At 37.9% G+C, this 13935-nt stretch overlaps 1 protein-coding gene across 12 annotated transcripts in view; it reads right to left on the bottom strand.

The window, feature by feature from the left end:
* Positions 1-210: 210 nt before the first annotated feature.
* Positions 211-13935, bottom strand: part of ARHGAP12 (Rho GTPase activating protein 12) — a 76388-nt gene continuing 62663 nt past the window's right edge. For 8 of the 12 annotated variants that reach the window (XM_085050384.1, XM_085050388.1, XM_085050391.1 and 5 more), the window contains 9 exons: positions 13777-13881; positions 13328-13426; positions 10654-10771; positions 9545-9664; positions 6583-6681; positions 4468-4545; positions 3540-3674; positions 3164-3266; positions 211-2740 (listed from right to left, as the gene is read on the bottom strand). In XM_085050384.1, the coding sequence (XP_084906510.1) occupies positions 2566-2740; positions 3164-3266; positions 3540-3674; positions 4468-4545; positions 6583-6681; positions 9545-9664; positions 10654-10771; positions 13328-13426; positions 13777-13881 (1032 nt within the window). In that variant the 3' untranslated portion in view covers positions 211-2565. Of the gene's footprint in view, positions 2741-3163; positions 3267-3539; positions 3675-4467; positions 4546-5210; positions 5452-6582; positions 6682-9544; positions 9665-10653; positions 10772-13327; positions 13427-13776; positions 13882-13935 lie in introns of those variants that run through there. The other 4 variants (XM_085050389.1, XM_085050394.1, XM_085050387.1 and 1 more) reach the window with 3 other exon arrangements.

Raw genomic sequence — 13935 nt, 5'->3', positions numbered from 1 at the left:
GATCTTTCAAGCAGTGAAGAAACCCAATGTGCTGACATGCAGAGTTTCAGGATGGTCACAACAAATGTACCATCAGCTTGGACTTCCTCCTCTCCCTGAATGTCTCAAGCGTTTGCCTACATCTCTTTCAATTAAAAACAATACTCTCCCCTCCCCAAATTAAGAATTAGAATATTAAGACAACTTCACTGCACAAAACCATACTAGATATTGTAATAACAAAATGCTTTATTTTGGGGGAATACAAGGAAAGGTGTGACATCCTCATTATCAAATTGCTTTAAAAAGGCATTCTTCCTTTGAAAAAGGTAACACTCTCAACAAAAGGTGGCCGGTGAACAAGCCCACTCACGTAGCAGCAGGAATTCTTTCTCATTTTACAGCCAAAGGCAGGTTTTGAGTAATGTACAGCCACAGATTTCATTTAACTTTGTTGATATTTTCTGGTAGGCTAGGGCACAGGCTCAGCTCTGCTGGGCGTGGCAGCCCAGAGGGAGGCTGACACCACACCGCCGAGACGAGGCTTTCGCAGCTCTCACTCAGGTTGCTTTGCAACAAACCACAAGACTTCACCATTACCACAAGAAGACACTGAGAAAGCCACAAGGTTACTATTCTTCTTTCTTATCTCCAAAAACTTTTCATGCAAGCCCTATGCTCATGAGATTCTCGTACCATCAATCTGGTTCCAGCTCAGTGCTTCACCACACATCCCCTCTGCTGTCAGCCAGGGCTGTGAGAGAGTGACACAGCAGATCTAAGGCTGCTGACATGCAATCCCTTCCTCAACCTAACTGCTTCCTGTACAGCAGGGTCCAAGTTGGGATGTGTTTTAAAGACTGCAAATTCATATCCATAAATTACTTCTGCCCTCTCTGAACCTTATGTTAGAATTCAAGTTGTTAAAGAAGGGGACTGGGGAGTTCCTAATATTGTCAGGTTATCAAGTAGGCATTCATATTTCAGTCCAGTGTGACAACTGTTTGTCACTCATGCTAAGGGCTAAGATACATTGGTCTTGTTTAAAGGGGGTTTTTGTGTTGTCTGAAATGGGTATGGTAAACTCTAAAAGAACTGTTGGTTTTCTTTATTCAGGTTAGACATAACAAATATGTCAGATACAGCAGTTAGTCTAGAAAAATACATTTAAAAAAATCTTCAGCAGACCATGCTCCCTGTAACAAAATCTTTCAAAACCAATTTTACAAATTATTCTACATTAAAGTAAAAAGAAAATCTTAAATTTAGCATCGTGGATTCCATCAAACATCTATCTACCTATCAAAACATGACTTTCACTATTTGTAGATGTTAGAATTCATAGTACATTTTTCTAATGCATCCTGTACATATTAAATAACCTAAAAGGCTCTTCTTGTAGTGCATTAACAATTTAGCAAGCACACTCAGTATTTCTCCAGTACCATTTGCATTACAGTTATTTGCCCGCAAATGTAATTAACATCTAAAAGTGCACACAGTTAGATCTCCCTCCCTCCCCATAACCTGTTTCCCTGCTGAAACCCAGACATCCACTGGAAACATTATGCTACTGTAGCTAACCTACCCATGATTAGAAATGTGTGACTAAAGTGTTCTTAAACTATACAGGAACTGAATTATATACAGGAATCAAAAGGACAGCCTGTATTTACATCAAGAAGGAACTTCCACTACCACAGCATTATACCAGGAACTCAATACAGTGTTACAGTCGGTATTTACTTAGGACTTTAGCTTTAGATCAGTATAACACAAAACTTAGCTCAGGACGTACCCTGAAAAAATGAACATGTTTATTAAATATTACTTCTATTATGCCACAAGACAAATATCCATTGCTGGATATTCTTACAAGTTCAGTGTTTGAAATAGTGTAATAGTGTGCTGCTCTAGGAAGCAGCAAAGAACTTCCAGAGAGGTTGCTGGGGAAAAAAAAAAGAAAGAAAGAAGTAGAAAAAAAAAAGAACCAACAACAGAAAAACAGGAGAAAAAGAAGGAAAGAGGGCAGCAGATATCAAGTGAAGAATTAGATTTGAATAACTAAACCAAACTGTTAGCGCAAGTCTAAGACAGTCACTGCATGCAGAAACCCCTTGGAAAAGTGTCATACAGATCTGAGTAGGTTGTAATAATTATACAAGCTTAAGATGTAACTTCACTGAATTTTTCCATACCAGGAAAAATTGTAGGACTTTTCCCCATCAAATGGAAGAACTTTGAGATTAAATTCCAGATTATCCAGTTTGAGATTAATAGTTTTACTCTCCAAGAAATCCAGTGTATGAATCTATATTACATTTTTCCAATGATACTTTAAAAAGGCAAACTATGAACTTTTCAATTCATTTTTTACATTGAACTTTTCAAAGAAATCTGAAGTGTTGTCTTTAATTCTCATTAAAGTGGTCAAACATTTCTCCTGTTTCTCCCCTCCCCAAAAGTGCAAAAAACAAGTTGCTGCTTGGTCCACAAACATAAAACATCATATACAGCAAGAGGTTTTCCTTCTGATGGAGTACTGCTGCCAACCCATCACTTCCAGTTTCTTCTGCAAGAAAAATGTCAGCGTCCAAAGATGGAATTCAATTCCAGTAGAATTAACTCTACAATCTGATTCTGGTATACTGTGTGGACTGCTATGTTTCCAGTCTCTTTCTCTGGTTTTAATAAGGTTGGGCCAAAAACTATTGCTATACTTTGATAGGTCATTCGGTTCTTTTCTCCATTTTCTACAACTCTGAAAGAGAAAAAAATACACAAAAAAGAGACTTATCAGTGTTAGAGCAATAGGATGACACAAAAAGACACAGTTCAAAGCAAATGGCTATTCAGAGTATTTATTTAATGAGTAGTCTCGCTATTAGGACATAGAGCTGCTGTAATTCCTCTCTCTATGAAAAAAGTTTTGTTTTAAAATGTCATTCTTGGTCCTCTCACAATCCCTCAAAAGGACTTGGCAGTAAACATCACCAGTATGAAACACACTGTCTCAAGTCTGGTGCTCTGCCAACTCATAACAAACCACATGGATTTATCACGTTTATGGAGTCCAATACAGGAAAAAAAAATACAGTGGGAACAGTTTTAGTACTTTTAATTGAAGTATTTATCTTTAAGGGAGGATCCCAATACAAAGCCTTTCCTTCTATCTGTTACTTACCTTTTCAGGTGTCTAAAGAGTACCTGCATCGTGTCCTGATTTGGTTTTGGCAACTGTTTGATTAAATCTTTAACAGCAGGGACACGCTGCCTTGGTTCTTGCTCTGCAAAAAGGATGAGGTTTAGAAACGAAAACTCAGTATTTTTGTTTAAAACTTTAGCATAAAATTGAGGAGGCTGGGAACAAAAGCTGGGAACGGTTTGCAGCACTAATCCGAGATAGGACACTGCCACCTCCCGGCCCGCCCCAGTATTACGGACAAGCAGGTCGGACAAGTCACCCCGTTCATAACCAAAACATTCTTTTAATGTCCAAAATGATTTTAAAAATTGTACAGGACTTATCCAAACACCATATGCAAGTTCTCCAGACTTACTAATTGCATTGACAAAGTCATTGAAGTGGTTGTAAGTGAACAGTGGCTCTGGCAATTCTCTGAAGAACATTTTCAGGGCTCCTGTGATGACATGTATGTCTTCCCATTTACTGTCATTCAAGTCCAGCTTCTCATCTGAGAGAGAGAAAAATAAATAATTAATGATAATACTTCAGCTATAAAAGCTTTTTTTTTTTTAATAAATTTAGCTATTCTTCTGTCCTTATTGCTTTCAAAGCAGTGAAGACTTGCTCCACTTCAGCCCATTCTGTATCCCATTCTGGGTTACAGAGCTGCAGCAGCAGATGGAGATGGTTAAATTCTGCCTACTGCCCTACATACAGCTCCCCTACTCCTAGGGCATCTTCCACAAGGGAACAGGAGCTGTTGGCATAACAGAAAATTTACTGTTAGATCCTGTCAATCAGGAAATGAGAGGTCAGATTGTGGATGGGCTACTGTTCTCTTCCTAGTTTCACTGAACAAAACACTAAGATATTGCCAGAAGAAAGGGTTTTATACACAGAGTACAGTGAAGAGGAGCTAAGCCCTGCCCCACTAAAAGGCAGTAGCAAATCTTGCTTAAAAAATCCATTAACTTACAATTTTAATGCTAGTAGAAGCTTACCATGCTTGCTGTTTTTCCATAAGGTAGTAAGTTATTTTGTTTGAAATAATCCCCTTTCCTCAAATTCTATTACCATCTTTCTTCAGAATTCTGTTCTAGAAATGCCTCTATGGTCCAAGTGACGTATATTATTACATAGTCAATTCTGCAATTCTGAAGGAACTTTACTTCTAAGATGACAATGATTTCTCATTACATACTACACTTACAGAGAAATCTTTTTCCTGAGTTTTCTCTGAAATTCTACAATCTGAAAATATGTGTCATTATGTCATTGTAATATAGCTGGAGGAAGCTTACCATGATTGACTGCAAATCTCAGCTTCTGTATCACTGCAAGATTGCCACTAACTCTGTACAAGCCATCAATATCTAATCCTGAAACAAAGGGATAAATCCATTTTAATACTTTACATATGTATAGGTCTGCTCAGCAAAATTAAAAGCAAAGGAAATCCACCTTGTAACAAAGGAAAAAAAAAAAGCTAAACTAGCTTTTTTCCTGATGGGTAGGGCATATAAGACAGAGGAGGTTTAACTTGCTGACACAAGTTTAGCAGCATCAAGCTCAGAGTAATCTCTGAAACTTCCTATTCAAGTAGTAATGAGGCAACAGCTCCAAGTTTCCCCAGTGAGATCAGATGTCTTAAGATGCTCTTGGAAGGTGGGTAGGGAATACATGGGAGTCCAACATGCAATAACTAAGTATTTTGTGGATACAAATGTTCAATTTTTAATGTATGGTTAAGAAAAATACAATCAACTCATGCACAGAGAGCTTCTCAAAGTTGTCAAGTGACCAGGTTTACATGGAGAGGGAATGATGTTCATGCACACTCAGAGTTCCCAACAGCCTACAGAACTAAAACGGGCAGCCCTTGCCTTTCAGGACTGCACACTTGACCAGAAAAGAACAAAACTCTGTCTTTGTGGTTGCTGCTGCAGTTAGCAGTGATTAGAAGGTAAAGAATTTATCTGAAAAGCCACTTGAATGCAGCAGGTGAGAGCCAATGCCACTGAGAGGGTGAGTGCTGCCAGAATACCTGCAAGTCCCTGTAGCTCCTCAAGGAGTTGTCTGATGCAACACAGCACAGTTACCAGCACCATCTGACATATCCCTTTTCCCCATAATCCACTAGTCCTTCCTTTACAGAAAGAACTGAAGTGTATTGGCAGAAGGAAGAAGAGTTGGAGAGGTAGGAAAAAAAAAGGCTGTTCATTTCTGTCAGGTTCCCCTTAGGTATTAAAAAAAGGAAAATTTCACTATCTTCACTGCAGTCCTGTCTTTAAAATAAAAAAGAAACTTAAAAAACCAAAAAGAACAAAGCAAAATAACCCCCTTCTTGCAATCTTCAGATCACAAATGGAATAAAGCTTGCTGCCACAAGCAAGGTGGCAGTTTGTCAAACTGCAGTAATGCAATGGGAGCAGTTTTTTTCCCCTCCCAGGCTAAAAGATAGAAGCATCGACAAAGAGGACTACAGGCTGCAACTAAGTCCTACATGAAGTTCCCATGGAAGATGCCTTAGAATTCACATGTATTCCCCTGTAACACTTACCCTGATTCTCAAGAGAATGTTCTCAGATTGGTAAATATCTGAATGATGATTAGGGAGATGCCATAATCCCCTCTCAGTCATCTTTTCCAAGAGACAGGGCAAAGACAACAGCAAGAAACAGGCAAGAAAACCAGCAGAGACTACAGCCAAGTCAGGAGTCACAGCCAACATATTTTCAACAAAAATGTGAAGATGTGCTTTACAGCACACAACCCAGAATGTCACAGGTAGCTTTCAAACAAATTGTTCTCAGTTATCAGGTAGAAAATACATATTTTCAATGAAAGCAAACAAAAGGTGAAGTCAGTATGTGGACACTGATAATCTCCAGAATTGCATAAAATTTAGCAATTCATGTAACTGGCTGAAGGGCATCAAACCAACAGACTGGTCTTCTGGCAGTCAGTGCACACAGAGAGTAGGAATACAACTTTTTCCTAGAAGTTTGTTTCAAGGAAATTTTAATAGAAGTGATTGTTAGCATGCTTAAACCGTCCAAAAATAATGGCTGCATTTTGATAGTCTCACTTTTACTCTGAAAAAACTTGATGAGCTGAGCTCTTCTACTACTTCTTGTAATCCCTCTTGCCTTAGAGTTTTGCTGCCAGGAGGCTGTCCTGCCTTCTCCTCAGCTTCAAATATACTGAAGCACATCAGTTTCTCAGATATGAGATTTCCTCCCCTCTCCCCACTTTGGATCTCACCTATGCCCTCACTCTCGAAAACCCAAAGCTAACTCCAGATACAAGTTTCAGATTATTTTCCCCAAATAAACCAACAGCATTTTAAGATTAAAATGTTCAGCATTAGGAGTGGTGAGCAAGAGAGATTTGTAAACAAAAAATTTCAACCATACCATGTTCCTCAACATGCTCAATGCACAGCTTCACGAACTTTGGCACCGTGCTGTTTTCTCTTTGACACAAGCTGGTGAGATTTGAACCAAAAACTTGATCTGGAACCAAGTAAAGAGACTGATTTACAGTGGAACAGGACTCAAGTGACAGAACTAGTTCAGGTTAAAACAAACCTCTACAAAGGGCAAAGTCTACTGGATACAATTGTTGCAGTATTGAAGTGGAAATAGGAAAGTTTTGAAAAGAGTTCTCAGCAGCTCCCAGCGAGAAAAAGCTCCCAGCAAGAAAGAGCGTCAGCACTTGCACAAACGTGAGCCTCCAAGGAAGGAAGTTTTGCTACTGAAATCATTTTAATCCATCAGATGATACTTTTCAGAGTCATATAGACAATACCGGAATAAGAAATCAAATGGATTCAAATGTGTCCTGTTACACTCCATTCCCGTTCCAAGCTCAGCATACATTTATTGTAATCTTTGTTAAGAATTCCGACAAGGATAATGAACTTTAACCAGAGTGAAAGATTTTGGCAATGCTTGGGAAAAAACCCTGCAATCTTTCACTGTACCTACTGTTTAACACAGCATTATATATTCATTTACTTTAACGTAGAGTTTTCTGACATTTTTAAGTTCTGACACAAATTTGTAAATGACAGACCTTTAGATCAGAGCTCTGAATGGATGCAAGTCTGACCATGCATAGGCAACCTGGCTGCAAGGTTGGAATCTAAATACAGATATGATTGGGCAAAGGCACATTTTAGTCTCATTTTCAAAATTACACAATGCAGGGGGAGTATTTTCTATCATAAAGTGGAGCAAAAATGAAAATCGGCTTGGACAGAGAGGAGAATCTTGCAAAGTCTCTGTGAATTTGAGAAACATGTTAATTTGTCTTGCTCAGATTGTGTTATCACCAAAATCTTTGACAGATCCTTTTTTATGGTTTTCATCAAAGATGCCCAAATCATGGATGATCTCTTCTGTTCAGATGCATGAGAATGACATGGGTTCTTGAGATAGAGAAGCAAAGATCACACTCTTAAAGGGAAGGGGTGTTTGTTTAATCTGTTAAATTAGGTACACAAGTAGCCATCTTCCCAGAATCTAGTGTATCTTACTTCAGAGCTTCTGCAAAAGAGAGATTGCTCTTGCGTTTGAATCATGCACAGCATCTAGCCCATTTTTCATGTTCAGTAATTTCAGTAGATCGACGACTCTTGCACCTTGACTGCTGCTTTGGGAAATCCAATCAGCACACCAAACCAACTTTACAGTATGAAAATGGGCATTGAATGGCATTATTAGCTGGATACAATAAGGCCAGTGGTCCACACCACCTCAGTCCTGTGGCAGCTACTCACGCAGCAAGCTTTATAAGCAGAATCAGTAGCAAAGGATTGAAAAAGCCCACGCAGCAGAAAGCCAGGCTAGCATGCAGCTGTGGCAGGTAAAGCAATGCAGATTAGGTAGCAGAAGAAAATAGTAGCATGTAACAAAGTAATTTGGTACAATTGCCTTGGACTTTAATAGTTTCAACATATACAGTAGTATGTTTTTCTTCTCATCTTAAGAGTAACTTCTGTACTTTAGATTTTCCATGTAACAAAACTTTAGCACAATTCCTTCTCCACTTAGTGCATGCTGTTTCAAGTGGATTTTTTCTTCTAGAACTTTTCACTATTTTTTCTGCTCATACTGGGTTTGCCAAGCTTTCCATTTACTAAGCTTGTTCTGCAGCAGCCACAAAAGTACACTGGGCTTTTAAATGAAGACTTCTGTATTTTTCATTCATATAAAACTGTACAGTGCAGATCCAAGTTTTAAAACTTACACCATGCTTTAAAATAAAAACCAAACTCTTCATTCCTTAACGTCTTTATTAAAAATCCAATCATTAGCACGCACATGTACAAATTAAACTTGGCTTAGTGTTCACTGTTGCCAATGTCAGAATTTACGTCACTGAGCCATGACATGAATACTAAGCTGTAAAGCAGAGCAAAACGTCAAAGTCTGGGAATAATGCTTCCTTATCCTAAACAAAATTTCCATCATTTACAAGTAAATTATATTTGCAGATACACAAATATATCAAACGCCACATGCAACAGAAGCACACCTGTTAAAGTATGTAGTGAGGCAAATCACAGTAGGATTTGGTCTGGTATTTGCCTACCCATATGCTATTTTGACCCTAGTAGAGCACCACCTACAAGTCCTGCTAAAGCATACAAATAAATAAATAAATGAAGTTTTACAATGAGTACCAAGTCAATAATTTACACAAACACAGTAACTTAAACCTGTGCAAATACTGTTCTCTCAAATTTCTACAAGTGTGACAAAAGGAAAGATTTCATAATGTTGATTCAAGAGTATCTGTAACACTCTTTGTGAAACAATTAAAACAATGTATACATTCAAAGAAGGTTATGGGAAAAAGTTATTTAAGTTAAGATTCCTGAAACCTCATCCTGGTTTTCCTAAATATTTCATTTCTTATGATATGGCACATGATTGTCTGGTTCCACATGGACTAAAACACCCTTGTGAAACAGGTGAGCACATGCACTCAGCTTTGCACCCAAAGGGCTTTTCTTCCCCTTGTTTGCACAAATGAGGATCAGCTACCTGGATTCCCAGCTCAGAAAGGTGGAATGCAGTGCTTCTTAGCTACAGTCCAAGTCCAAAGGGGCTCCTGGGCCCTCAGTTTTCACTGCAGTTTGGCCAGCAATGAGCTGAAGGAGAGGGCATCCTCCGAGCAGTTTAATGGCTAGTAACAGCACTCAGAAGTACAGCAATCAATCACCAGTTCCACTATACATCCAAGACTTTTGTTAAACCAACTATACACAAGTATTTTACTCGGAAACTAGACCATTTAAACCCCATTTTACACATGAACTACGAAATTCAGCTTTTCAAATTATGTCCTTTGTTAAAAAGGTTCATTTACCCTTAATGTAGCCTTTTTCACGGACAGCTTGTAATGTAGGGCGCCGTGTAAGAAACTTCTTGAGCTTCGTTTTGGTCTTTTTCTGATCTGTGGAGTCTATATTGCTGGGTGCTTTCACTGCTGAAAAGAGAAACACATTTAGCATTACTACCCACTGAACCAACACTGCATTTATCAGCCAAGGAACTGACATTGAAAGAAAAAAAACAAGTACTCTTCAAAACGCACAAAAAACCTATTCAATTTGCAATGCATCCCTAATTTTTCCTTACCTTTTTGGAACTCCTTGTAAATAGCATTAATTTTTCAAACTACAAGAGACAAGCCTGTCATTAAAAACTTGCAAAACCAACTAAATGGTAGCTTATGTATGGAATTGATGTGGAAATTTTAAAATGCAGCTATGTTTCAAAACCAGTCCTGCTTCTCATCAGGTTAGCTATTTTGAAAGAAATAAATGGTTTCTTGAGAATTACATATAGGGCCTGGAAGGAAAAGACAAAAAACAGTCTGCCTGATTAATGTATTTCTATGCACAGGAAGTTAATTTCTGCATCTAAAAGACATTTAGCTCCAAAATTCTGAAGGTTTAATTAAAAATATTTAGTTTCTCTAAACAGCCAATATATCAGCAGGAACTTAGCAAAATTATACTTCAAGTTAATGGTGTAAATATTTACAGATGCTGTGCCACAGGTAAAAAACAAGTAAACCAATTCCAACCAGTAAAATGACAAAGGAATTCTTATCCAAAACTATTTATAAAAGTCAGATACTATTTCTGTGCATTTGACAACACCTTGAAAATAATTCATTTCACCACTGCTATTTTTCCCTGTTTTTAATGGGTCACACAGCAGGAGCTAAAAAGAAATTTCACACTTTTTTCCTTCTTCTTCCTTTTTTAAAGTATGATTAATAAAACATGGAAGAAAATTTACCAAGTGGCATCAAGGTGTAGAATGAACTATATTAAGCCTGTTTCCAAACTTCAATAGTTTCTTTTTTAGCTGTCCTTTTGAATTCTTCCCTATTTACACAAACACTGAAGATGCAGAAAATGAAAACTGGCATTACTGGAATAAATTAATGGAAAATTTTCAACTCACAACGAAGTTTTTTAGAGTCTTTATTCTCTTTCTCTTTCTCTTTGTCCTGTTTTTCAACTCCAGGGGAATCTGGTACCTCATCATCAGACCTCATCAATGTTTCATCAGACTCTATCACCTGTTGGATTTAAGGTCATTTACAGTGATCAGTTAGCTAATTCACAGAATATAGCATTAACACACACATTTCCTCCAGATCGTTCTACAATACACAATTCTTCCCCCTATAATGACATTCATTTTGTTATTTCCTGAACTCTAAACATCTTCAGACACAACACCATTCTCACTGACAGAGTGAGTAACTTTGAGAAACACTATTTTCTCATAAGATTCAATAAAGAAAACGCTGCTGGACACTGAACAAAGGACAACCAGCCTTTCATGATAAAAATTCATTACATCAACAAATAAACTAAGTAAAGAAATTATTTTTGGTTGGGCTTATTTTCCAAATCTAGTAGACAAACATCAGCTATTTAATGGTCTGCCACAGAAATGCCTGACTGACAGAGTTGAAAAAACATTTCTAGAGCGTTTACATTTGTTATCTCCATAATTAAAATTTTCTTAGGAGAAAATAGAACTATCAATTGGAAAATCTCATTACTACTCACTACTGTATCAAAACATACACTGAATTCACTCTGAAAAAGTAAGTGTACCAGTGCCTAAAACTCTTGCCCTGTGTTCCTGCTATCCCAGCATATTCTCATTAAACATTGTCAAGTGAAAACATAGATCATGTTGAAGTGTGGAGGCAGATACCAGAGTCTGCAGATCTCACCTGCAGCCTCATACCCATGCTACATGCATAACTGCAGACATATCACCAAATGGGAAAAGAAACCTCCTCCATTTCAGTACAACATATTCCCTTCCCAAACTGTGTATTTCTTACTTCACTTCAACTGAAGTGAACTGGACTGCTATGCAGTTGCCAAAATCTGACTGCAGAGTGCCTTCTGTTACAAGGAAAGGCACTGTAAAAATGAGGCAGGGTTGTGCACTCCAGAGCACTGACTGAACATGACTTCATGGACTAAGCTGCACTTTAACCTGTTGGGTAGTGTTAGCTTTAAACACCTTCCCTCCTGTTCCCTTTTCAAAAGCTTTGGATAGCCTTTTTACACACCAAAGATCAATACATTCAACTGCCCAATTAATGTCCCCATTAAGGATCCTCTGCCAGTCTTCAAGAAACCTCAACCTTGTTAGGATTGGCACATTTTAAAATCATTAACTGCTTTGGGAAAAAAAAAACCACCTGGGATCGTTTGTACTATGCAACAAGTCTAATGTAATAACTTGGAAATTTCTGTATTTAAAAAAGAGCAGCCACATCCTTTGCAGTTAGCTCTTCCTCTTGTACAGGATATTGCCACACCAGCAGCCTGAGCAAGCAAAGAGAAGAGAATCTGATCTGCCTCTTCTTTTGAGGAAGATCTTGTCATGCTAGAAGTATAGCCTTGGCCATGGGAAAGAGATTTGCAGCTACTCTTACCATAAACTTTCCAAAATTAAAAGTTGGCTTGAGATCTGATGGATTTTTGTACCCAAAGCTTCAGTGCTTCAAATCATCAGGTAGTCTAATGCACTTTCTTGACTTTTGCCTTGTAATCTTGGGTGTCTTGGCTACCAGCTCCCAGCAGTAATAACACATCACCCTTTTCTCCAGAGTGCTGCTAAACTCTCCTTATTCAACCATTCTTCAACCTAACATGCAATACGTCGCCCACATCTCAGCATATCTCAGCCTTTCCATCTTCACTCACTTTTAAGCTCGGCAGACAGGACAAGGTTGTCACTGAGTCACTGGGTGACACAGCCTTGCCTGATTATTAAGGGCTATGACATTTCCATACCAGGAGAGAGCAGAAGATTAGGAACCTAAACTGTGAGGAGTCAGAACAAAATGGAGCCATCCATGTGTTAGCCTGCTGTGTTTTGGTGGAAAACACCCATATGTGAAAAACACTGTCAGAGCTAAGAGAAATGAAAGCCACCGACTGACATTGAAAGCAACAAAAAAGGAGCTTATGGACAACAGCCAAGCCTGGAACTATTAAAAAGTAAGAATACTCGAGGTAAACTTGATGTGAGAACATTATTTTCTCCAAGATCTCCTCCAACTTCTGAATAAAAAAAATAGTTAATCTTGTTTGGCAATATCAAGAGCAAATGCTTGAGCACTTTTCTGATAATTAAATACTTGGCATTATGCTGTCAGATAAGAAGAGATAAGTATTTTGCCAGGGCTTTTAATTTCCATTTCAGTGCAGCCATAGTAAGTGAAGAGCAGTATCAAATGCTAGCAAATTTAAGTCATGAAGTCGTCCCTTGGCTATCCTCCCACTTTCATTCCCTCTCTGTCAGAACCTTTAGGGTCACTGAGACAGAAGAAGTATTTGGCCACAGAAGTAAGTACATTTCTGAGATGGAGGTCAACCCACACCCTCCTGAATCTTAATCCAGTGGACCATCTTTCTTCCTTTGCCACTGTTAATTATATGTCACTCCCCAGCACCTGGAACTGCCATATCCTCAAACTCCTGCCTGCTGTCAAGAAAATCAGTAAATGAAGATGCACATGAAGCATTAGAAGCTCTTATATCAATTTGTTTACTAAGTAATATTACTGTGAAAATAGAACCTTCATTATTTAAATACATACCGGATTATTGATGGTGTAGTTAAGAACTTTATACCATTCATTAATAAAGCTGTCATTATCTGATTGAATTAAGAGCTCAGTTCCTTGGCGGGTTTTTAGCTTTAAAGAAATAAAACCAGATATCATTAGAATTGATAAACACAATATAGTACAAAAGTAAAATTACCAATCAAATTAAACTTCTTGCTGGCAAAACTGTTAACTAATGCACAGACACTCAAGAACATCTACCAGTGAAAATAGCCATTAACAGTCTGCTAAAAATTGAAAAACATATCCCATACAGACATAATAAAAATGGAACAATGCTTGCAGATACTAAGATAACATCTACATTTAAGCAGGTAGAAGCAGATAAAACTCAGTTTTATAAGCTTTTAAGTTTAGAGAAAATTTCTTACATCAATAATCGAAGTGCATACATTCTGCATTTAAATAAACTAATATACCTCAATAACATTCTTTTTGCTGGATTTGTCCTTCGAGGCCCAGTCAATCAATGCCCCTTTGAGATCCACTGTAAATTCTGGCTTAGACTGATTGACACCAAACTTCTGGAATAAAATAGGAACAATGATGATAAAATTAAACCCAAAGAAATTCCTTAC

This window comes from Lichenostomus cassidix, chromosome 2, assembly GCF_008360975.1.
Source record: "Lichenostomus cassidix isolate B80296 chromosome 2, HeHo_3.0, whole genome shotgun sequence".
Lineage (NCBI taxonomy): Eukaryota > Metazoa > Chordata > Aves > Passeriformes > Meliphagidae > Lichenostomus > Lichenostomus cassidix.
This window is presented reverse-complemented; position numbering and strand designations above follow the sequence as displayed.